Below are 24,263 nucleotides of genomic sequence, written 5' to 3'. Positions count from 1 at the left end.
TAGGAGGAGAAACAACCAGTCAGTGTCAGGAGGAGGGTCTAAGCGCTGTTAATCACAATCTCATGTGGCGCTGCTCATCCACCCCCGTTGCTCTCTGCTACACTAGAGCTAGCATAACTTGTTTTGTGAATGCTAAGGCAGTTTTCCTGTAACAGTGAGTTGTTTCTCTGTCATTAGCATATTTAGCAGTGAGAACACGAGGATGATTGACAGCTCTAAGACCCGCCTCCTGGCTCTGATTGGTTGCTTTTCCATTTCTTAAGACAGCAGTAGCTTGGGGAAGAGAAGGAGATCTATCTTTTCACAGATTATCTGTCTCATAACAAACTATCACAACATGGTGACAGTTTTAACAAATGTGTCAAAATTATATGTTTTTGATTAAATAAAAGTGAATGGATCCAACTTTAATATCTCATCACACAGTCTGGATGTTATGTTTCAGCTCAGGACCCAGAAGGGCCTCCAGGTTTTCTATCTTCATCGCCTCTACGTCTCTGGAGCTGGACAGGCTGGCGGCCCGGGTGATTTTGGTGAGCGTTTCCTCGTACGGCGGCGGCAGATAAACCATGATGAAGACGCCGTCCGATCCGTCAGAACTGGTGCTAGTGTGGCGCTCGGCGTTCCTGGTCAGGGAGGCTAGAAACTCTGCGTTGGCGTCTGCGTCCTGGACGTCCAGGGCGATTATGTTGGCCAGGGTAAGTTTGTGGCGGAAACAGCGTTGATAGATCAGACCAGCCAGGAGAGCCAGCAGGAAAACGGAGACGATCGGGAGACAAATGTACAACGCCAGCTCTGAGCCTCTGTCCTCTTCTAACTCCACATCAGGCCAGGTGATGATCTGAAGATCAGCAAGAAAGATTCAGATTTAAAAACCTGATTTTCTTACATTACACCATAGAGGATGGTATCTGAAAAGTAACACATGAAAACAAGTAATAATTTCACTGGATTTCTGCTTTTAAAACCTGAACAAAATGATTAGTACCTTTATAATCTGCATTATAACTACATAGGGCCAAATGGGACAAAATTAAATAAAAATACCATTAAATCATAAATTAAATGAACCATGAAATAAACGTTAAATTCAATGATAAAAAATGTATTTCATTGACAATTAAGTGATTAAATATGTAAAATTATAATAACAGATGCAAATAATTGTCTATGTCAAGGTTTTGTTTTTGCTTTAAGAACAGGTTGAAGGTGCACCAAAGTGTGCAAATATAAAATCAGAATAGAATAAAATGACAAAACGAAAATAAAACGTATTCATGTAATTTTTCACTAACTTGAGCGTCTTTAATTTGTTCCAGTTTAAAAACTACAAAACTCAGAAAGAAAGTGCTAAGTTTCCAAATTAAAAGCAAGAAAAATATATCTAATAAAATATTACTGGTACTTTTAATAGTACTAATACTAAAAGTAACATGTTTTTTCTATGCAATTACTCCATTAAAAACTGAAAAGCTACTGCAATCTGCATTTGTTATTGTAATTGTATTTAAAAACATGATTTAATTCTTTCTCATTTTTACCCGGAGTTATTCTAGAAGGTCCAGAGAGACTGTTTGTTTTCTGTTATGTTTTTGTTTTTTCTCTTTTGGACCTACAGATTAATTTCTTTACGATATCATGTCATACGTTGGGTTAATTGTGTGTAACACAGCTGACCAAAATCAGCATTTTCTGTTATTTCAAATTGATTACTTTCCCCTCTGTAGAAGTTAGAAGACATGTTGTTTTGTTTTCAGTAGCAAGACGCTATTAAATCCTATTTGTGTGGATTCCAGATTCGAATGCGTGCACGACGTTAGTGCCCTAAAACCGAAGGTTTCTGGGGATTTGCCAGCTGGGAAAGAGTGGTTGGATTTTGTCTTGACTTAAAGCCGCATCAGCAGATAAGACAAAAGCTGAATTTACATTTGATCCACACATGAGGCTGATCTTTCAACCTTCCAGCTGCTACAGAGCAGCATGTTGTGTTGCTGTTGTTTACTTCAGTATCTCTAAATTCCCTCCCAGTAATCACTTACGCTCAGGGTATCTAAAAATGTTACTCGAGTAAGAGTATTTCTGCTTTAGCATATTTTTACTCAGGTAAAAGTAAAAAGTAGTCACGCAAGAAATTCCTTAAGTAAGAGTAAAAAAGTATTTGGTAAAAAGTTTACTCAAGTACTGAGTAAATTACCAAATTATCAATCATTTAATGACTTTAACAGTTTTTGTTAAAGTTTCATAAGTTTTTTTATTTATAGAAACTGATCTGGAAAAAATAATATTTTGCCTGATTTTGTTATTTTTTGCTACTTATATGATTTATTGTCATTGTGGTTCTTAAAATACCAACATTTCCACTTAACGTTATATTCTGGATCATCTGATGATGTAATTTTTAAATATTAAATGATTGATAATTTCATCAGTTACTCAGCAGTTGAGTAGACTTTTTACTTTTACTTGAGTAAAATGTGTTGAAGTAGCTCTACTCATACTTTAGTAAAATTTTTGGCTACTCTAACCAAGTTATTTTTGTCTAATTTCAAGTGTACTAAGATACTTAAACTAGAAACTAGACTAAAAATACGTGGTAATATTTTGTGTTTTTGCAGTGGACTTTAAAATGCTGCACTGTATTGTTATTATAATAATTATCCAGTTATGATGTAACTTCACACACCTGCTGCTCCTGTGTTGGAAGCCGTCCCGTCTCCCAGTCGTCCAGCCCATCGCCTGCTGGTCCAAACCTCATCCAGCTGCTGTCCAGCAGCATCCGGATCATGGTCAGCTGCTACTGGAGGGGGGAAATGGATGGATGTATGGATGGAGAACGGCCGTTTGTAGCAGCAGGATATGTGTCTGCAGAGAAAGCTGCGCTGAGTTAAGGATGAGATGAGCGGGTTTCTGTCCAGCTGTGGTGGGAGGGACCAGAGGTTAAGCAGCTGCTCACATGCTTACACATGCAGCGGAGCAACTGCCCAGTGATGGGATTATCTTTGTTTTGTCTGCCCTTCATCACAGTAACTGGAAAGCCTGGTGAGACAAAAGGGCGTGGCTTGTCTTAAACCTCAGTCACGTGGAGTAAACGATAGGAAAATTACATAATAGTAACCTAGGGACCTCCGCAGCATGTGTGTTTTACAGACGCATTGTGGTAAGAAAAGTCTCAGAAACGTCTGAGCTAACGCGAGAAATTGGTCTGAAGCACTGTTTCACGATAAAACAATGAACAACCCGGTGCGTTTTGAGTTATTTACAGATTCTGAAAGAGTCTAACCTTTCCAATGATGTCAAACACATGGAAATCAAAGAATAAGTTAAGTTGTTAATAACATTTTAGGTCTATTTGTAACTAGACTTAACTTGCTGTGGCAGAAATAAAAATCCTCTTCTGCACCTTTACATATAAAAGTTATCCACCCAGTTCGATAAATTGTATTTATTTCCCGATTAAACCATTTTTAATTAAATAAAAATAACAATAGCTGTTGTGGTGCGAGCAGAGCATTTTTAGTAAGCAAAGTCATAATAAGCAAAGAACAGTTCTCTCTTACTGAGATTCGAGTCCTACCCTTCAGGAGCCATTCAAAGGAATCGAATCGCTAGGGAATGTTTTTGTTGAGGCAATAACATAAATTGATGAAAAGCTAAAAAACAAAAGTGGATTTTACATAATATTGTCCCAAAACACAATGGAAACATGGTTTAAGCATCATTAAGGTGTTTAAAGTCAGACTGAAACATTTTATTAATGCATTTATTCTAAAAGGAAAAAAAAAGTCACAAAGTCCTTTAGTAGTAGGTCAAACCCTTTTGTTCAACCTTTTCAGATTTATTTAGTTTTTTGATTGAGATTCTGACTTCTACCACTAGACGGCGATAGTGCATAACAGACGTGTGGAAAGACCCACCCCGGTCTGACCCAACCCCAGTCAAGGTGTTTTACAGGTTAATGAGCCATCAGTGTTTTTACTACACACGCCTGAGGACTAGTCGGAGCTCTGACTCATTTCCACTGACGGGAGGTTTAATTCGTTTAATTCTGGCAGCCGGTCGCTGAGGAGGAAGTCCAAACTGATCGTTCATCAGAACCCTTTCAAAGGCCTCAGACATGCTGACGGATGGTGCGTTCACGGCCCTGATTCTCATCTGCGGGCATTTTTCTGGCGCCGGTAAGAAGGTTTCCTTGACAGTTTTTAAAACAAAAATATTGACGTTTCTTTAGCTGAAATAAGGTTTTGTAGCTAGTTTACAGACAATGCATAAAGATATATATATGAATTAAAAATGAAAAATAGAAAATGACTGCAATATATCTAATATTGGAGAAAAATATTGTAAAGATGTACCCTAAAACAACTAACATACACGAACTGATAAGGAAAGGATTGTTTCTTTGATGTTTTAATATCTCGTTTCTATTTCAAAGTGGTTGATAAAATGAACAAGGAAAATCCCGAATGAAAAAATGAATATCCATAGAAATCCTAGCCAACAAATTCACTTATTTTGTTTACTTTAACAAAATAAGTGAATTTCCCGTCTTTTGTTCTGAAAAAAATGACACAAAAAATATAAATAATACAAATTAACTTGACTAAGGTCTTTAAAATTAAATCTGAAAACTTGATGCAAATCCTAAAAAAATGTATGTTTTTTGATATTTAGGTAAATGTCTCATATGTTCAGTTGAAGAGGTTGTGAATGTTTTGTTTTGTTGTACAAGGCTGAAAAGGGACAATTCTGTGAGATGTTGTCACCTGAAAGTAATCAGGGCTGACCTGTTTGACAGAAGGTGCGGAAATACTTTTTTGTTCTTCTTCTTCGAACTCTTGCCCAATCTGCTTGAATGCAGAATCCACTACAGCTTGAATCCACTACAGCTTGTACTTTTCCACCGGCTAAAAAGCAGATTGAGAAGTCTGCTTAAGCAATTTAAATTCAATATCAATTTAGTTTATTTATAGTTTAATTCACAACAAATCTGTGTTTTTTTTACTTCCCTAAAACTGGAGTATGTACCTTTTGTAAATATCCATCCACCCATCCATCCATCCATCCCGCTTTATCCGGGGTCGGGTCGCGGGGGTAGCAGCTTCAGAAGGGAGGCCTAGACTTCCCTCTCCCCAGCCACTTCTTCCAGCTCCTCCGGGGGAATCCCGAGGCGTTAGCCAGCCGAGAGACATAGTCCCTCCAGCGTGTCCTGGGTCTTCCCCGGGGCCTCCTCCCGGTGGGACGTGCCCGGAACACCTCACCAGGAAGGCGTCCAGGAGGCATCCTGACCAGATGCCCGAGCCACCTCAACTGGCTCCTCTCGATGTGAAGGAGCAGCGGCTCTACTCTGAGTCCCTCCCGGATGACTGAGCTTCTCACCCTATCTCTAAGGGAGAGCCCAGCCACCCTACGGAGAAAACCCATTTCGGCCGCTTGTATCCGCGATCTCGTTCTTTCGGTCATGACCCAAAGCTCATGACCATAGATGAGGGTGGGAACGTAGATCGACCGGTAAATCGAGAGCTTCGCTTTTTGGCTCAGCTCTCTCTTCACCACGACGGACCGGTACAGCGCCCGCTTGACAGCAGACGCTGCGCCAATCCGCCTGTCGATCTCCCGCTCCCTTCTTCCCTCGTTCGTGAACAAGATCCCGAGATACTTGAACTCCTCCACTTGGGGCAGGACACCCCCCCTGACCCGGAGAAGGCACTCTACCCTTTTCCGGCTCAAGACCATGGCCTCGGATTTGGAGGCACTGATCCACATCCCAGCTGCTTCACACTCGGCTGCAAACCGCTCTAGTGAGAGCTGCAGATCACGACCCGATGAAGCCAAAAGGACCACATCGTCTGCAAAAAGCAGAGATGAGATCCTAAGGCCACCAAATCGGATCCCCTCAACACCTTGGCTGCGCCTAGAAATTCTGTCCATGAAAGTGGACAGAATCGGTGACAAAGGGCAGCCCTGGCGGAGTCCAACTCTCACCGGAAACGAGCCCGACTTACTGAATTCAAAACTGTAAAACCATCAACTTCCACTCAATATTCAGAAAATGTTTTGGACTGGATTAAATGAGTCTAAACAAAGTGCAGATATAAATCAGCTTTAAAAATCTCATTCATATGTTTTACAGGATGGGTGTCTCAAAGACCAAACATTTTATTGTTAATATAATATAAAATATATGAATAACTGTACATGTAAGGAAGAGAATGTGAGGTTTAAGTGTATTTCAATGTGGGAATAATTTCAGAGTTCATCATGTGGGGAGATTTAAATGTTTGTAGGTTGATGAGAGCAGCAGGGAAGCTTTAGATCAGTTATTTAAAATTGCATGTCAGTGGGGCAGGAATTGTTTTATTTTTATTTTTTTCAGGTTCTCACCTGCTGTTTGTTAAAAATAGATAAATGAAAAAAGTTTGGATTAGATCACAAAAATTACTCTAAATATTTGTCTTTGCACTAAAATGTGGGGTGTAAAAACTTTAGCAAGACACTGTATGGATACATTTCTCTTCTTTTGCTGTGGGCTGTTATCTGATTGCATGTTGGTACAAGTTGAAGTTTCATGTATATTCCTGGATTGTTTCTCAGAGCCCATCTGTTGCCTTTTCCATTTCCTCGTTTTAAAGCGTTTTTGTATTTTTGCGACACCTTTTGAAACTTGACTAACCGGTCGACTGAGGCCAATTGTTGCTATCAGCGAGTTTCTTAAACTTTCTTATCATCTCGTTTGATCTGTGGAGTTTAACCTGCAACTGAAGAATTGTAAAACTATAAACACACCAGTTTGTAAAGCAAAGGTCAAAAACATTTCAGTTGCTGTTGCAAACTCTTTCAATAAACAACTCAGAATGATCTTAAAGATTATTTAACTTTTGTTAAATGACTTGGTAATTATTTAAGCAGAAGGAAATTAAAGTATCTGAAATCAGTTAATCGAACGATAAATTAAAATGAGCTCAATCATTTCCATTTGCCTGATTTATAGTTTTTCTCTTTCTACCAAAAATGGGATGATTAAAGTCTTCAGTCTGGTGCTTTGGCCTCAACTAGCACTTTTGTTTTGAGGACTAATTTTGTTTACAGACTTTATAATTAAGTTTATTTGTTGTTTCTGTTGTTTTCTTCCTTTATCTTCCAGTTTCAGTATTAAATATTCATTATAATTTAACGTTTATTGATCTTTGAGAATGTGTTATTTTATTATTATGCGATTATCAGTATAATACATTATATTATCGTTTATAGCAATAAATTCTGACACAATTTATTGTCAAGCTAAATTTATTACCATGACAGGCCTAATCAAGTAGCCAATAGAAAATCAACAAAAACATAAAACATGCATAGGTTAAACATATTTTGAAAGTAATTCACTACCAAAGTTAAAAACTCACCAATAAAGTGGTTGATGTATTTATAGATGTTGCCATGGAGCCGATCACAAACGAAACAAAAAACACAGCCATGATTTTTGTTTTAGTTGTTGATTTAAATGCTAATTATGTTAAATGGGAGGAAAGGATGTAGCTGTTTCTCTGCTAATGGTTCTGCTTCGATCCAGAGAACAACTGGCATCACCAGGCGTCCTCATCTATGGATCAATCAATAGTAATCAATCATTCTGACAACTGGAAAAAATTTGACACATTTTGCAGATTTTTTTTATTTAACCACTTAAACTTTTTTTTACAGTACAATACATTAAAATATGAAAATAAACAAATCAATTCATTAAAAAAACAATTCCCAAAATACAATAATATTGCTCAACTTAACATCAATGCAGTGTACGACCGATCTGTTTACTTTTTGGATTAACCGATTATTGGATAGCAAAAAGGGGCATAAAAGATTTTTTTACTAAAACTGGCCTCCTCAGTAGTGTTGAGTACTTTCTTTTTAATCTTTAATTTAAATTTGCATATATATTTATTTTTTTACAGTTTTGGTTTAATTACAAATCTCAATATGTTGTTCTTTTTGGAAATTACATAGTTTAGCTACGGATTAATAGCTAAGTTAGGTGATTATTTCAAAAATCGATTCATCACGATTAATCGCTTCAGCCCTACATTTTTTAAATACATTTTTTATTATCGTTATTGCAGGTTTCCTGTCCGGCTGTGGTCATTTTCTGACAGGAGAAATAAAAAATTGATTTCCACTTTAACTAAAAACTCGTTATAAACGGAGGTTTTTCTGAAAAACGGGGCATTAGATTTGGTCTGTGATGATTTTTTCCCCATCTGCTGAATCGCCCGCGCTGGATTCCTGCTCTGGCAGTGAGAAACAGTAACTGGAATGCTGAACAGCAGTAAACCAGTTGCTGTCATCTGTCACCTCAAGGCCTTCAGATCCTGGATGCAGTACAAAGTTTTACCGTATGTGTTGCGTAAAACTCTATTATAGCTTTGGGCAGCAGTCTGACTTGTTTTTGAAAATTATAACCCTGATGGCTCCGAGTTTTGCTGTTTGAACTATGCAGATCTTTATCTGAGCAGGTATGACAGAATGTTAAGTGGGGGTTTCGCCTTTGAATTTGGGTACAACCTCATGTTTTCTAAGGGTGCGTTCACACCAGCCCTGTTTAGTTCGCTTTAATCAAACTCTAGTTTGTTTGCCTAGGAAGTTTGGTGTGATTCTGCAATCCAACTCTGATTTGGACCAAAAAAAACCAAGTTCTGGTCCGGCTAAAAACATAGATCTGGGTTTGGTTGAAGCAGACTGGAGATGGCTCCAAAAGCAGGAAGTAGACTATAGCGCAGGGCATTCTGGATAAATACAACAAAAACAAACACAGAAGTTAAACTCTAGAGTGAGAAATGGATTGTGGTTTTTTACCAAAGACAAAATAGAAATCTTACAGCCTCTAAAATCAGACACCACTCCATTTTTGTTTACATTTTGTGAAGAAGGAAGTTGCTCTTTTATCATCTTTGTTTCGTTTCCTTCAGTGGTTTTTGTTGTGGCGCCCCCACAGGCTTGGAGGAGGACTTTTAGGCCAGTTCTGAGTCGTTTTGGTTTAATCATGGAAATAGTTTTATTTACAATATTTTGAATAGAGCTTATTGTTGAAGTTCTGGTTTACCTAACTCCGTTTAATGCACCAGAGGACGAGTAGAACATGAAATACCTATATTTGCCAAAAAACGGAAGTCTATAAGAGAATCATCTTTCAGAGAATTACAACTCTTATTTGCTTTTCTTCTTTGCAGTTCCACCTCCATCAAATGTGATGGTGAATTGCATAAACCTGAATACCACAGTTAGCTGGGATTACAGTAAACATCAACCTCAAACCATTTTCCGAGTAAATATCACTGGATCTAGCGCTGTAGGGTAAGTATCTGCTGTTGCTCACCCTACTGTTCTTTCTCTCTTTGATTTAGAGCAATATTAATGAAATTAAACGATTGTTTTGTTTTCTTGCTTTGATCGAAGGTCTTTTGAAGCAAATACAAGAGACCACCACTACGACCTCAGCCAGTTTGTGTTCGGCTCTAAGGAACGCTACCTGTCTTTCATGGTTGTTGATGTAACAGCCTTCCAAGGAGGCAAACAGTCTGAAGCCGTTCGGTCACAGTCCTTCTCCTTCAACAGTTTAGAATCAGTTGATAAGAAATGTAAGTAAAATCATTCAGCATGCTCAGCGACTCAGCATTTAGCAGACTTTTATGGGGTGCCATTTGTAAAACTGCACAAACAAAAAAATTAAGTGCAATAATTTGGGTTATTTGGCCTTTCAAAATTGTAAAAAATATACATTTTATATTTTCAGAGTCATATTTCACCATATTATTCATTCATTTATAAACCACACGGTCTCCAACTAAATAATTAATTTAGCGAGTAAAAACCATGTTTTTTATTTCCTTCTATTTCTTTACTGTAAGCCACTTTGCGTTAGTTTAACACACAAACACGTTTTTGTGGGAGGAATAAATGAAGGTTATGAATACGGTTGCATGGCGCTGAAGCTTGACTGGAGCTGGATTGTGGTGTTTGCACTGGTTTCCATCCAGCTTCCTGATGCTCTCGCAGGATGCTTGACTTGAATTTCAGGTGAAAGGAGCCAGTCAGATAAACTTTAAATAATCTTCTTTTAGGTTCGTTGGATTTTCCTGATGTGAAGGTACACAAGACTGAAGAGGGGGCTTCTGTGAAGTTCCCAAATCCCCTCCATTTCTACGACGAATTGAAGAGGACTGTCTCACCAAACAGTATCGCTGCTCTCGATTACAGTGTTTCATCATCTGAAAACACTGTAAGTAAGCTACCATTGTAAACTGTGTTCCTTAAGTTTTGTTTTTTTTTACAGTGAAAAGATTGCACGCTAATATTTGATAGCTGTAAAACACCAGGCTGTAATCATGATCTCTTTTCATCCTCAAGTTGACGCTAACATTTCTGTTCCTATGTTTAAAATCTGTCATTGTCTCAAATTTTCTCAAAGTTTGGAGTGATTTTACATCAGTTTCACAGTGTAATCACCGCAAAAGAAAACATCTTTCCATGCTAGTGTGTTGCATCTGATCTCTGTTGAAACTGCACCACTTAGATAATATGTGTAGCTCATTTAAAATGTTAGTTATCACAAGCTTTTGAGAAAATTAAATATGCAACCACCTTTAAATAGGAGATATGTATTTTATTGGTTTGTTAGTCCAGTATTTTATAGGGTGGTGACTAAGTTTGGATGTTGGATAACAGATTTATGAGCAGAGGAGGTTGGAAAGCACCTTCTGGTTCTTTGAGTTTAAATCTGCTGTCTAAGGCTTTGCACACACCAAGCCGAGTCTTTATAAAAAGAAATATGTTCGCCATATCGTTTTTAAAAAATATTTTACACACCGGACTCGTTTCAAAAAAGCTTTTATCCAAATAAACTCACACAAATTCGCCCCTGAGCAAATTTGTGCTGCACTGCCTATAGGGGGCAGTGTAGCGCAAAGCTAAAACCTGTCAGCCAATCAGATTGCTTCTAACAACCTCCACTTCCTGTTAGTAATTAAACATGGCATCAGCAAGTTCATTTAAAAGTTGAACTACTTTTAAATTGGATTTTAGAGTATAAAGTTAATAAAACATACAAACATCGATTGGGAATCATATGAAAGGAAATATGTGGTGAATTGTTGGTTGCAGATGATAACGCATGGGAACCTAAATCTCCATTTTCCCATGTATACACACAAACAAAATGTTTGCTCAAATCTCCTTTTTGAGAGTTTTTATAAATAATTGTTTTTATGGACATTAAACTAAGGTTTTTTTTGTGGATAAAATGCCAAATCACATAAAAATGTATTTGTTTTCCTAATTATCTGTCTACATGTGAACTAGACTGAGCTTCAGCTTCACAGAATTGGAGAGGAGGAACCTGTTAAGATTTAGCCATGCAGACTGTATTTGCACAATATTGTGTATTTGCACAATATTGTGTATTTGCACAATATTGCAGCTTGTTAGAGCTCAGTTTGTATTCCACTTAATTCATCCAAATAGGACTTCTGGGATACCAAACACTAATACTTGTGACAATTATGTGATTTCAGTTTACAGAGACATGCAGAGCATCAGACGAAACCTGCAAACTTGACGTGACGGAGGAGTGCGTCACCTTAAAGGGCTACCTGTGGTTTGAACCGTTGCGTGTTAAGCAAATAGAGTTCAAAGAGACGAAGGAATACTGCTCTGAAAAACAAGGTAAGTATCTACTGGAAATAAAGAAAAAGTTGCATTAAAACATGGATCATACCATGAAAGGTTTCCAGTGGTGAAACAGACACCATGTTTAGCACAGATACTCCTCAGATATTCCTTTTTTTTAAAGGCATTTACTTCAAATTCAAAATGGCCGCCATATAGAAGTCTTATATTTTGCTCTAATTATTCACATATTTGTCTAATGATTCTGATATCAAACTATATATTATTGATCAAATGGAATCCAAATCTCTAACTCCAAAATCTATCAAAGATGATTTTTTAAATTTATTTGTATGTATATAAAATAAGCTCAAGTGGCTAAATGAAAAATCTGCAGACTGTGACCATTTTTTAAAAATCTAATCATCAGAATAAGTCACAGAATAATCAATTACTAAATTATTGTCAGATTGTAAACTTATTGAAACCAATTTGAATAAAAACACTGATCTTGATTAAATTGAAATAAAATAACCAACAGACATGTTTTAAAATCCAAACATTTTCAAACAGAAAGGCATTTTCCCTAACCTGATCGCTATCCCTGCTTGTATTTTAGGTGCAGAAGTTGATGGACTGGTAATGTTCGCCATCATTCTGGGGTCCATTTTTCTCATCATAATCATCGTAGCAGTAGCCGTCGTCTGTAAGGTGGAGGCCTGGACCACGAAGATACCAATGCCAAAAATCCGGGTAATCAGAGGATTCAACATTTTTCCTTTCTTCCTCCCAGCATATTGGATCCAATGTAGCTAGAAAAAGAGTAAATTTCCACCAGAAAAACTGACATGTTGAGACTAATCTTAGAAATTTTCTAAGAAAAACAAACAAAAGTAAATTTCCTAAGTTTATGGGGGAAAAAATCTCAGAATCTATAGAAAAGAAAATGAAATTTCTGAGTTTGAAAAGTTGAAAAATTTGCTAGAAATATCTCAGATGTTTTACTTAATTTCAAAACATCTTTGGAATTTTCTAACTCAGAAATTTCCATGTTTTTTTCCAGAAAGTTTCTGAGATCTCAAAATTTTAGGGTTTTTTTTCTAGAATTGTTTTTACTTTTCAAACTCAGAAATTTCCAAGTATTTCTAGAAAATATGAGATGAATCTCAAAATTTTTGTTATTTTTTTGTCTTTTTCTAAAAAAAAATTGAGATTAATCAAAAAAATTTCAGAGATTTCTGGGGGAAATGTATTTTTTCCTACATTGTCCCTGATTCATGCCGTCCAGCTGACTGCTTGCTTGTTTCCAATTCTTAACAGGAGAATTCCCACGGAAACGGTGAACGGCAGAGTTTCTTTACCCCGCATGTGAATCCAGAGAACAGTCCAGTCTCCGTCGTCTCTCCGCCTGTCGAGACGACTTCGCTCGTCTCAGAGGACGAGAACATCTGTGAGCAACCGGAACCGGACGACGGTGCCGGTGATTACGACTGTCGGACCAACGGAAACTACGCGGATGGAGGCTATTTGGAGGAGAGCATCCCGAACCTGGACCTGGAGAGTTTCGTGTCGGGGGCAAACGGGACGGACGACGACTCTCCAGACGGCTCCGTGAAGACGGAGTGCGTTTCCTTATCTTCCACGGAAGAGGAAAGCTCGCCGTATGACCGGCCACATGCATACTCGCAGACGGACCTGGGCGACGGAGAGCCGGTCATTGGTTACCATGGGAACTAAAAGGAACCGCTTCTGGGATTCTTTCCTTTTTATTGGTGCTTCAACAGCAAGCCTCACATGTACCTCAGGGAATATAAAGGGACACCGATGTTTGGGACATCGAAGCACTCTTAAAGTGACAGGAAGGAAATACATTTTTCCATCCATGACCTCATAGTGGAGACGCATCAGGTTGAGGACGCTGCCTTTCTGGATGCTTCCTGAAGCATATTAACAGGTGCAATAGATGCTAAAGTTGCACTAAGCAACTTATAATAATAATAAAAAAACTTTACATATTTGTCTTGACAGTAAAGTATGAGACAGATGATCTGTGAAAAAAAAAAGCTCCTCTACCTTCCCACAGTACTTACTACAAACAGCCAATCAGAGCTAGGAGGCCGTCAATCATGGCTGTGTGCAGTAAAACCTATTGTGAATGCTTAGGCTAGTTGGCATGGGAAGCAATGACTTTGGATAACCAAAGTTTCCTGTAACAGTGAGTGATTTCTTTGCCATTACCACGAGGATGATTGACAGCGCTAAGACCCTCCTCCTGGCTCTGATTGGTTATTTTTGACCAGTTGTAAATCTTTTCACAGATTCTCCCACATGCTGACAGTTTTAATATGTAAAAACCACTTAGTAAAAGTTGTATACTGCAGCTTTAAAGCATCTTTCTTTAGGGATTATTCTGATTAGAGAGGCGGCACATGGCCACTCAATTTTCAGTGACAGGTTTCGACTATTAGCGCTGATTAATCTGCCAAAAGTTAAACTTTAACCTTAAATGTTTTATTACCTGATCAAACTAAACGGCAGTCGGCATGTGAAACAGTCGCACCCAAGATGACTGCGATGGAAACTATTCGACTTGTAAAACTGGCTCCAGAAGTTTTTTATAGACGTTTACGTGACGCCACTGAAGGATTGTTTCTCTTTTTTCTAGAGCTGCTATCTTAAGTTAGTATTTTAATAAATGATTGAATGTTAATTTTATCTTCACTGCGCTCAAAGTGACTGCAGTCTCCTGCTTTTGTAGAACAGGTTTTCTTCCATCCTTGTTTGCATGAGATGGAGGAAGGTCAACATGTTGCTCAACCAGAATCTCCCTGCTATGAAGGCAGGTCAACTCCACAAAGGAAAACATTTTAGATCTTTAGTTTATAAACCATAAATGACTTCATGAAGAATTGGTGATTTTTGTGATTTTATGTATTCATGTTTGCTTAAATTTTGTATATTATCGTCACCAATCTTGCATCATTTATCTCTTTTTGTTGGGTTGTAGTCCTTTAACCTCCATGTTGCCAGATTTATTACAAGTTGTCAAAATGGATTCTTTTATTGCCCGCAATAAAGTATTTGTATATATTTTTAAAGTGTTTTTTATTCCCATCTTTTTGCAGTTTGTGAAGGCAGGCAATTGTTAAACTATCAGAAAAATGCAGAAAGCGATTATTTTCTACATAATGTTTTTTAATAGAGATATACAAGACACTGGATGGCTGCTCGGTTAAATAACTCATTAACATTCCCACAGCAGTCCAGTTTTTGATGCAGATAAAACACCCGTTCCTCCTGTGGAACCTGTTTTGTTCATTCAACCAGTTGCTTGCTTCTTCTTTTTTTGGGGGGGGAGGAGGATTATTTGTTTTGGCTCTGCAGTCACCCAGATTCTCCGTAGGTCAACGCCGTCCTGTTATCCGAGCTTCTCAGTTTCACTGAAGAGAGGAAGCTGTCCGCTGGAAACGCCACAAGGTGAAACGTTCGTGCAGGACGTCAGCGGTCGGTCGGCAGCTACAGCTTCAGGCCCTGAATGTTTGTCCTTAAGTTCAACATTTGCTTCTCCTGTCGCACTTTCTCCTCCTTGAACGCCAACTTGTTCGCTTTCTTCTCCACTCTCCTCTCCTAAAAAAAAAAAAAAAAAAAAAAAGAGAATATTCAAAGTATATCCAAATGTTGAGCTTCTGTTGCAGTGTTTTCTCATCTGGCAGGGAGTGTCTGTTCACCTTTTGTCAAGCAAAACAAACAAGTGGTGCCATTAAAATAAATAAATCGTGGCTAAAGATGCATTAGCTGTAATGAAAATATTTTGCTATGACCCATCTTTGCTTATCGATAAACTTGTCTGGCACTACAAGATATATCTGGGTTTCTTTGGCAAATCTGACTTTATATGTGGCTGAAATGATTGTGAATCGTTAACTGGAATCTAGAGACTCAAAGGCAATCTGCAAAAATAAACCAAAATTGTACAAAATAAATAAGGAAAGCAGAAAAGGTTCAGCTTTTCACATAGAAGTATTTTTCAGCTGCAGATGCATTCTTTGCATCAACCGTATGTTAAAGGAATGCTACGTTATTGCATTTTAAGCAACTTGAAAAGAGAATTTAATTATTTGCACTTTTATTGTATTTCTAACATTATATAAAAATCTTTAAGTGGTTAAATAAATATGCAAGATGTGCCACTGTTTTATCTGATAAATCATCAGAATAAATCGATTATGAAAATAATTGTTAGTAAAACTGCAACTAACCAACAATGAAGATTGATCCCAAGTGGTAAAACGTTGGTTCTCAGTAAATCAACCTATGGTTCAATGTTCTAGTGTAAAACAGCTTTGGATGCCATAAGAGGAACAATTGAAGCCACAATACTAAATATATAACATTTAGTTGTTAAAATGTTGCAGGTATCGCCTGACAAAGCAGCAGCTTTCAGGGTTTCTTTTTCTTTTTATAATAATACAAATAATACAAAGATGGAAATGATTCAACCCAGCAGAAATACTGTAAATAAGTCTGTTCACTTTCTGCCATCCAGATTGTGATTTTTAGCAGTTTGGAGAAACATTCCTGAGGAAATCTTTTTTTTTTCTCCAGAGATAATGGTTTCTAGCTGTAATATAGAAGCTGGAGATTAAAACAGGAAAAAAAAACTTTAGAGTAATCTTTCTCTGCAGAAGATGATCTTTGAGTGGTATCTCAGAATAAAACAGCTCAGTTTTTGCCTTTCTTTGAGCTTTAAGACTACTCTGCATGTGTTACCATGGTAACAGGCCCACAAATCTGCTTTTTGACGATGGAAATCCGTACGTTAGCTCAACGATCTTTGACAATCACGCTTATCCGACTCAACAAACGACAAACAAAGCCAAACCAGAGGCTCTTCGAGGTTTCCTCACCTTCCGCTCGTCTTTGATGGCCTGCTTCCTCGCCTTCCTCTCCTCTTTGCTCTCCTCTTTGTTTCGGGCCTGCGTCGACACGCGCGGCAGATCCGAGTCGTTGATTCTCGTCATGCGCTCCGCTTGCTTGGCTGTGAGGCCCCTGGAGGGCAGGACGTCCAGAGGGATGCCCGTCTTACCGGACACACGGATCGCCTTTGGCTGCAGACAAACAAGAAGGTTTCTGTCTGATTCGTCGACCTCGGATATTTGACTCTGCTTAATTAAACAAACTCATAATTAGTTCAATTTAGTTTGTTGCTAAACAAGTTCTCAATTTTAGGACGGTAAACCAGTAAAATGTAGCAAACCAAGCAGCACCACAGCAGTGACTCTTGCAACTGTACAACTTATCAAAACAAATAAGTTATGTTCTGGGATATTTAAACCTGACAGGTCAAAGCACACCACATATGGGAAAATTAACTCACTCTTTCTGGTTCATGTGTGCATCTTACTTAATGTGTGTAAATGATTGTATTTTTGATACCTTTGCTGGTTCTTCAATGACTTTAGGTCTGTTGAACAAGTTGGAGTACGTACCTGAAAAACAAGAATATGTGGTTAACATTTAAATTAAAGCAGCATTTCTTTGTAGTTTCAATATTTTATCTCAGTTTTTGACTGTTAATTTAATTAATGTCAAGGATGAAGGTGTTTCCTCTCGTCAGTGGAGATGATGGAGCTTCATAAGATTCAAGAGTCAAATTAATCACTGATGCTAATGAGGAAACAGATATGAGGCTGATTGAACCTTATCCATCTAAATCCTCTAAATATTGTCTTTTATCCACTTTATATCTTCAAACAATTGATATTTTACAGTGTTGCTGTGAAAAAATGCATTTCAAACATTTGGTAAGAAAATCTCTAGTAAAAATAAACAATTTAGGCCTTCATTTGCCTCAGAAGTTTGTGAACAAAGATGTTATTACATTCTCCCTTGTCATATTAATATGCTTAATTTAGAAAAAAACCCCACAGGTGGTAAAATAATGTAGATGTTTGATCACTTCTGACTGAATTTAATGTTGTATTTTCCAGGATTTAGTGACACCTAGTGGTACGTTGTAGGGTTACATAAATTAAGACAATATTTCTTCCTTAAATAACAGTGTTGTAGTACAGACCGGTCTTGGTCTCGGGATTTTATTTCAAGACCAGTCAAGACCGCAACTGTGGAAATATCACTAAACTTACAACATACTGTCCAGTTTATTAGTTAACATCTTTGTTTTTACTGCATGCAAAATGCACCGACTAGAATCCAAGCAATATCTGTCAGATGTCTGTCTAATCGTCAGTAATAGAATTGCGCTGCATAAATCATAAGAAATCCGACGGCGACAGCTAATTCAGCAGCGCTTCGCTTTCACAGACGGTTTGGACTACGTCTAACTTCCGTCACTTAGAAAAGAAAGATGAGCTCCGTTGACGTGATGTTAGCAAATCTAGCTGTACAGAGACACATAAGCATTTGTGATGAAAAAAAGTTGTCACTCACTGCGCTGATGTTTACTAACGTGTCGCATATATGGGACAACACTGTGCCCAAAAGTCTGCAATCTAGTGATGTGACATTCACAAACGATCCGATTCTTCTGAACAGCTCTTTATTAAGAAGAAAGAGCTGGACTGGAGCCTCACTGAGAGCCGTTCTTTGTTCTTGTAATGCTCTGCGTACACTGCAGTAGCTATCATTATTTTATTTAATTAGATATAATGATATTTATTTAATTAGCAAATAAATAAAACACAAGAAGGAAAGCATGCGCATTGCTCTTTGATTGCTTTCGTTCAAAGTGGCAGCTGTAATGTCTGCAATAAAATGTAATGCCATCATGACATTACAGCCAACATGGCTGTAATGTCATGATGGCATTACATCATGGCAGACATTACACCTGCCTGGCTTTATGCAGCGGGAGAGAAGGCGAGAACAGTCACGACATGCACCTTGTGCTTGGTTACTTGCTTGTTGCTCCTTGGTCAGTGTTCATAGTTGAGCGTTGTTTACAGTTAGTGCATTGCCTCAGTTGCTATGTTTAATGGTGCAGACAGTGGTGGTTTCTGACATGGGCGATATGGGCAACCGCCCAGGGTGTTATCTTGTTAGGAATGGCATAAGACCACCGCAGATTGTAGCACGGAGATGGAAGCAAAGCAGAACAAACAATTTGTTCTGCTTTTAATATTGGTTAAATTTATTTCAGCTCTAAGTATTTAATATCTAGGTGGTTTTATGGGAATGTGAATCTTTCAGATCAATTTGAGAAGCAATTTTGATCATATTTCACATTTTATTGTGTCATGTACCGTGGGCCGCTGGTCTTAGTCTCGAATTCCCTCGGTCTTGGTCTTTACTTGGTCTCGGACTCTAAAAGTCTTGGTCTTGGGTTAGTTGGTCTTGACTACAACACTGTCAAATAAACTGTAAAACTCTGGTAAGTTTTTAATTTCAAGATATTTGCACCACAGAAACCTTTTCCAGGCTCTGAGGTATTTAAGTGGACATTATTGCTCAACTTTTATTTTGGTCTCAACTGATGTGCTCATTTTTCATTTTCATCCTGGTGGCCAGAGCAGACAGGTAACAATTTTAGCGGGTCACAACTAAAAAAGTAAAAAAATAAAAATGTATTTATTAGCTTTTAAGTATGTGTCTTCATTGAAGAAGATGACTGCATGCCTCTTTATAACATGAACATAATTCTGTGGAGGCCCAGTGGTGTGGCCAGCAGTTTTCAAAAAGGGGCCATGGCCCCTTTGGTCCCCCTCTTGAGGACGCCACTGTCACCGATGTTCTCCAACATGAGTGACCGACTTATACACCTAGATTTATTCTGAGGTTAAATTACACACAAATGGTCTCTATTTACCAATGAGAGGACTTAAACTTATTTAGATTTTTTAAAGGTTATCAGAGTTTAGCACATCAGCAAAGGCACATCTTAATTTTCTATTTGTAGAAAAGTTTTGAAAATTATGCATCACTTTTATTTCCCTTCTTAATTATGTGCCACTTTATGTTTAACCATCAAGTTAAATTATGTTAGTTTTTGGTTGTAATGTGACATAATTTAGAAAAGTTCAAGCTACTAAATGTGAATCAAAAGCTAAGTGCCTCTCCTGGTAGCCACCGTGAACAAAGACTTACTGATGATGGTTTCACAGTCCCACTTCTCCTGAGGAGCCTCACAAACAACCGTCTCCATCTCCTCTTCATCCTCATCTTCCTCCTCATTCAAAACAGGAAGTTCTTTTGGACCCAAATCGTCAGGCCTCAGAGAGCTGACCCAAAAACACAATAAAGCTGCTACAAAAACAAATTCAGTAACAGGAATCAACGACAAGAGGCTAGGAAAGAATCTCACTCTTTTGCTTTCTGCTTGAAGTAATCCTTGATGACTTCCTCCAGGCGGGCGCTGTCCGGTTCGATGAAGCCCTCCAGCTCGGCGTTGTCCAGAGCCCCGATCTCATCGTCATCAAACTGTTGAAAAAACTGAAAAACAAGAACGCCGGATCATAAACGTGGCTCATTAGCAGATTAATAACTTCTCTTTTTACTCTGGAAAAGTCACCCGATGTTAAACATCAGACTTTTAGATGAACCTCCTTTGTATGCCAAGAAGTTCTCCAAAGTCCTGCTAATGACCCAATTATTTGACTAGTTTGCTAACAGAGCTCAGTGTAGCGGTAGTGACCTCTGACCTTTTCAAAGCGGTCGTCCAGCAGGCTGAGCTGCTCGTTCCTCCTCATGACAGACGAAGTCAGCGAATACTCTGTGAAGCGACTCTTTGTCTCCTCGTTCACGAACAGAAACTCTCCATCATGGCCGCCGCCCTCCAGGTGCTCGTCACCTGAGAAACCGCCATCAGAGTCAAAGTCGCCTTCCTCGTCTGTGTCCTCCCACTCATCATCATCATCGGATCCTCTGTTGGAATCACACAAACAGAAAGTTCAAAAAGATATATTTGTACTGAAAGTAGAGTTGAGCGATAAATTGATTTTATCTATTAATCAAATTTTCTTTTTCAAGACTTAATTTTGGAAAATTTGGATTTGCATAGTTCAGAGTGATGTTAGCCAGGAATCTTGACTTTTTACAACTTGATTTTGAATTTAGATTAAGCCACAGAAGGAATGTATGAAAACAAAAACGTTTTTATTTATTTACTGTCATTTATAATTATTTTGAAAGGAAAAAAGATTAAATCATAGATAAAATTTCTTCTAAATATATTGCTATATATTGCTATTGCTAATATAGCACAAATATGCTAAAAAACTAACATGACTGAATAACCAAAGCCACATCTTTTCCAGGGCTTCCACACATTTGGAATATTCTAGAATCAGGTACCTATTTCTGCAGATTTCTCGTTTGTTTTTTATATTTTCTGTCTTACTCTGCATACACAGCTCCTTCTGTGCGGTTTGCTTTCAGGATGAAGTCATCCTCCAGCATGTTGTCGGGGTCGTCGTAGTCAAAGTCTTCGTCTAAAGCAGCTACAATATCTGGATCCATGTCCAGGCGGGGTCCTGGACGAAAACACAGCACACAGTGAAAACAATTAGGTTTATGTAAGAAAACACTCAAAATAACAGAACTAGAAGCTAGAGAGCACATTTATTTCTTCCACTGAAACAAAGAACATGTTTGTTTAACAATATTTAAGAGCATTATCTGGTCTATTTTGAGTGAATTACCAGAAACAGGAGCGGCTTTGTTCAGAAGTCCCACATCTTCCTCAAACTCCGAGGCGAACACTGAAGACGGCAGGTGGATCGTAGCTTCCTGTTCGTCAAACCAAACAGGGATCAGACTAGTTTGGTTATTTCTTGATTTATTGTTTATTTGTTTAACCGAGAAAACATAAAATCCACGCAACTTTGCCAGAAGCAGCAATATTAGACCAAGCACGAGCAACGTCAAAAAAAACAACAAGACACAACCAATAATTTCTAGTTAAACTACATACTTTACTAATATTTTTCACAAAAGAATTTTCCTCATTGCATATTTTCATACAATGACGACATTTACTTCTTTAAAATGTAAATCTTTAAAGGATCAATATCGTTTAAAAATAGGATGTAAACATACAACATTTATTTTAGCTGGGTTTTTTGTTGCCTAGAAAAAAAACTTTAAATCCCACATGGTTAATTTACCACCTGCTGTTTTAACCATTTCTATTTTGTAATAATAAACCGGTCTAGAGATGCAGCGAGATACCTGGCCAGTTAGAAAGTCAGAATTAAAAATCTTTTCCTGGTCAGTAAACACATCAAACCTAACAGACAGAACATCACTTTTGGTGTTTCTGAGGGGAAAAGACTGGTGTTAAATAATGGAATCAGAGAAGCTCTCTAAATAGGACATTTATTTTCACTACATGTCTTGAAATCTCAGTGATTTTTCAGGCTTTGAGAGAAGAATTTCAACACACAGCAGAACCACTGAGTGGTTCAGCAGAGTTCCCAGGTTTAATCCATTTGAGTTTTCATTAAAGTGAAATCTGCTCAAATCAGTATCAAAGCTTTGAAAAAAAGCCTGAGGGTTGAAAATCTGTTGAAAAATTTGTGATCGGTTTATCTTGACAAGAAATAACTCCAGGTGTGACAGACAAAAATTAAAACACAAACTCACAGGAATGTCCTTGCTCACAGTTTCCACCTCGTTTTCCTTCTCTTCATCTCTGAAATCAGAGGCCCCTCTGTTGAAGTGTGAGGGTCCGGCGGCTACCAGCTCCGAGGGCCCAGACGCCTCCTTCAGGTGCTGCAGGTAGTCGTAATCATCATCGAAGAAAACACCAAAGTCTCTCTGCTCTTTACGCCTCTTTTCTGCATCCGCCTGGGAAACACAGCCAGGGTGTCACTTCAGCATTTCCAGAATCAGCTGTGAAAATCTAACTGCTACGTTTAACACACAGTACAGCTGAACATTTTTGCTTATATGCTTTTATTGTGAAAAGAAAGCATGTCTTAACTTTGGGTACTGGTGGTTTTGTAAGGAACATAGTGTTGAAGAAACAAAGTTGTTTTTCAGCAATATGGAGTTTTATTAAAGAGACATTAACCTTGTATTTAAGTCAGTTTGTTGTTGTTTTTGCATAAGGAGTTTAAACATCAATTTATACTACTGACAAATATTCATATACAGTGAGAACAAGTTGTTAGCAATTCTGCTGCAAAGTTCTATGTTGCTTCTAATAAACATCATTTATAACATGGATAAAATAAACTATAAGTGAAATAATCTGCCAGAGAAACTAGTAGTTTAAAAAAAATCAATATTAAGGAATTACTTATATCTTGCTGAAAAGTTACTTGTAAGTTAGTGTTGTCTTATTTCAAGTGTAGAAACTAGAAAAAAAAATACCTGGTAAGATTTTGTGTTTTTGCAGTGTATTGATGTGGACTTGGACAAGAGACCCAAGTTACCAAACACTTTACCCATCAGAGTACGACTGTGTGGGTGTAACTCTACTGTTAAAGTGCTTAAATTGTATTATGATCGGAAAAGTTCAATGAGTTCCATTGGGAACTCCATAAAAGAACCAGAACCAGAACCAGAGTCAAGGCTGTGAATGTTTACCTTTGCAGCAGGCAGGAGGACATGCTGTGGCGCTTTCTCATCTGCAGCCAGAGGGTCCCTCTGACTTCTGTGGACGAGGTGAAAGGTCACCGCTTTCTTCTTTTCAATAAATGATTTCTTCTTTCGATGAGGCTGGATAAATAAAATGCATAAAAAACAAAGGAAAATGAACAATCTTCTTTCCCGAACCATTCAGACATCAAATTTTCCAAAATCAGAGCTTTTAAAATGAGATGCTTAAAAAATAAACAATAATCACATTTTGTTGCAAAAAAAACATTAAAAGACTTAAAGAAGTCCAAAAAGAGACACCATTCATAATTATTATAGAATAATAGGACATGAAATCCCAAATGTCCATAATGTCACATCAGGCCTATTCAATATTTTAAAGTAAACAATAAATGGAAAGCGCAAAGAAACAGCAATAAAACAGCAGATTTCTTTCCTTTACGCAAAAGTAGCAACAGTTTTGAGATTTAATTATAAAACATCATTACACTAAATACATAGTAAATTGGATATTTCCAGTTATTACAACTATAATCCGAGTAGTTGTTGTTAGCTAATGCTATTAGCTTAGTCTGGAAATGTCCTCTTACCATTTTGTTCCTAACACTGTCACAATTTTCTTCCGCGGATCAAGGTTAGCAATGCCAAAAGCTCCCAAACACCTGTAAAACACCCTTTAAACAATGTAATTCTCAAAATATAGAAGCTACGGTAAGGATTTATCAACGTTGAAACCTCATAACTCGTGTTACATTAGATCAGACACACGGAGGAAGTGGGCGGGACGTTGCGGTAATTCTTGGCGCTGATTGGTGCAGAGTGTTCCAGAAGGCGGGCCCTTCACTCCAGCTGATCCAATCTGGACCCATCTTCACCACGCCGCTTCCTGTTCTTCCTCTACTTAGTGACTGCTAGCAAGCGACGTATTTGAGCGTTATCGCCACCAGCTGATATAAAGTAAGGACTGCTTCTTTCTTTGTTTGTTCGCCACAACTTATTTTCAAGATTAGTTCTGTATATCTTAGAGAAAATGTATCTTATAGCCAGTTTCA

The 24,263-nt window shown here is 37.9% G+C and overlaps 2 protein-coding genes across 2 annotated transcripts; one reads left to right on the top strand and one right to left on the bottom strand.

Annotated features, from left to right (window-relative positions):
* Positions 1-4,027: 4,027 nt before the first annotated feature.
* On the top strand, positions 4,028-14,750 carry ifngr1 (interferon gamma receptor 1). Its single transcript, XM_028016809.1, has 7 exons — positions 4,028-4,175; positions 9,219-9,342; positions 9,445-9,626; positions 10,110-10,267; positions 11,559-11,709; positions 12,272-12,405; positions 12,973-14,750. Exons 1-7 carry the CDS (start codon positions 4,115-4,117, stop codon positions 13,387-13,389), a joined length of 1,227 nt encoding a protein of 408 aa, XP_027872610.1. The 5' UTR covers positions 4,028-4,114; the 3' UTR covers positions 13,390-14,750.
* Positions 14,751-14,826: 76 nt separating this feature from the next.
* On the bottom strand, positions 14,827-24,007 carry ltv1 (LTV1 ribosome biogenesis factor). The gene is made up of 11 exons (XM_028016808.1): positions 23,802-24,007; positions 23,200-23,331; positions 22,252-22,455; positions 21,309-21,396; positions 21,008-21,140; positions 20,310-20,532; positions 19,973-20,100; positions 19,756-19,889; positions 17,089-17,141; positions 16,560-16,760; positions 14,827-15,279 (listed from the first exon to the last, which is right to left on the bottom strand). The coding sequence occupies exons 1-11, from the start codon at positions 23,802-23,804 to the stop codon at positions 15,169-15,171; spliced, it is 1,410 nt and encodes a 469-aa protein (XP_027872609.1). The 5' UTR covers positions 23,805-24,007; the 3' UTR covers positions 14,827-15,168.
* Between the last annotated feature and the right edge of the window lie 256 nt (positions 24,008-24,263).

Source organism: Xiphophorus couchianus, chromosome 5 (assembly GCF_001444195.1).
Source record: "Xiphophorus couchianus chromosome 5, X_couchianus-1.0, whole genome shotgun sequence".
In the NCBI taxonomy this organism is placed as follows: Eukaryota; Metazoa; Chordata; class Actinopteri; order Cyprinodontiformes; family Poeciliidae; genus Xiphophorus; species Xiphophorus couchianus.
This window is presented reverse-complemented; position numbering and strand designations above follow the sequence as displayed.

Coding starts and splice junctions, on each gene's coding strand:
- ifngr1 (XM_028016809.1), top strand. CDS start 4,115: ATGCTGACGGATGGTGCGTTCACGGCCCTGATTCTCATCTGCGGGCAT. Junction 4,176..9,218: donor CGGGCATTTTTCTGGCGCCG/GTAAGAAGGTTT, acceptor TCTTCTTTGCAG/TTCCACCTCCATCAAATGTG. Junction 11,710..12,271: donor ATACTGCTCTGAAAAACAAG/GTAAGTATCTAC, acceptor CTTGTATTTTAG/GTGCAGAAGTTGATGGACTG.
- ltv1 (XM_028016808.1), bottom strand. Junction 20,533..21,007: donor GAAGGAGCTGTGTATGCAGA/GTAAGACAGAAA, acceptor TGATTCCAACAG/AGGATCCGATGATGATGATG. Junction 20,101..20,309: donor TGGACGACCGCTTTGAAAAG/GTCAGAGGTCAC, acceptor CTTGTTTTTCAG/TTTTTTCAACAGTTTGATGA.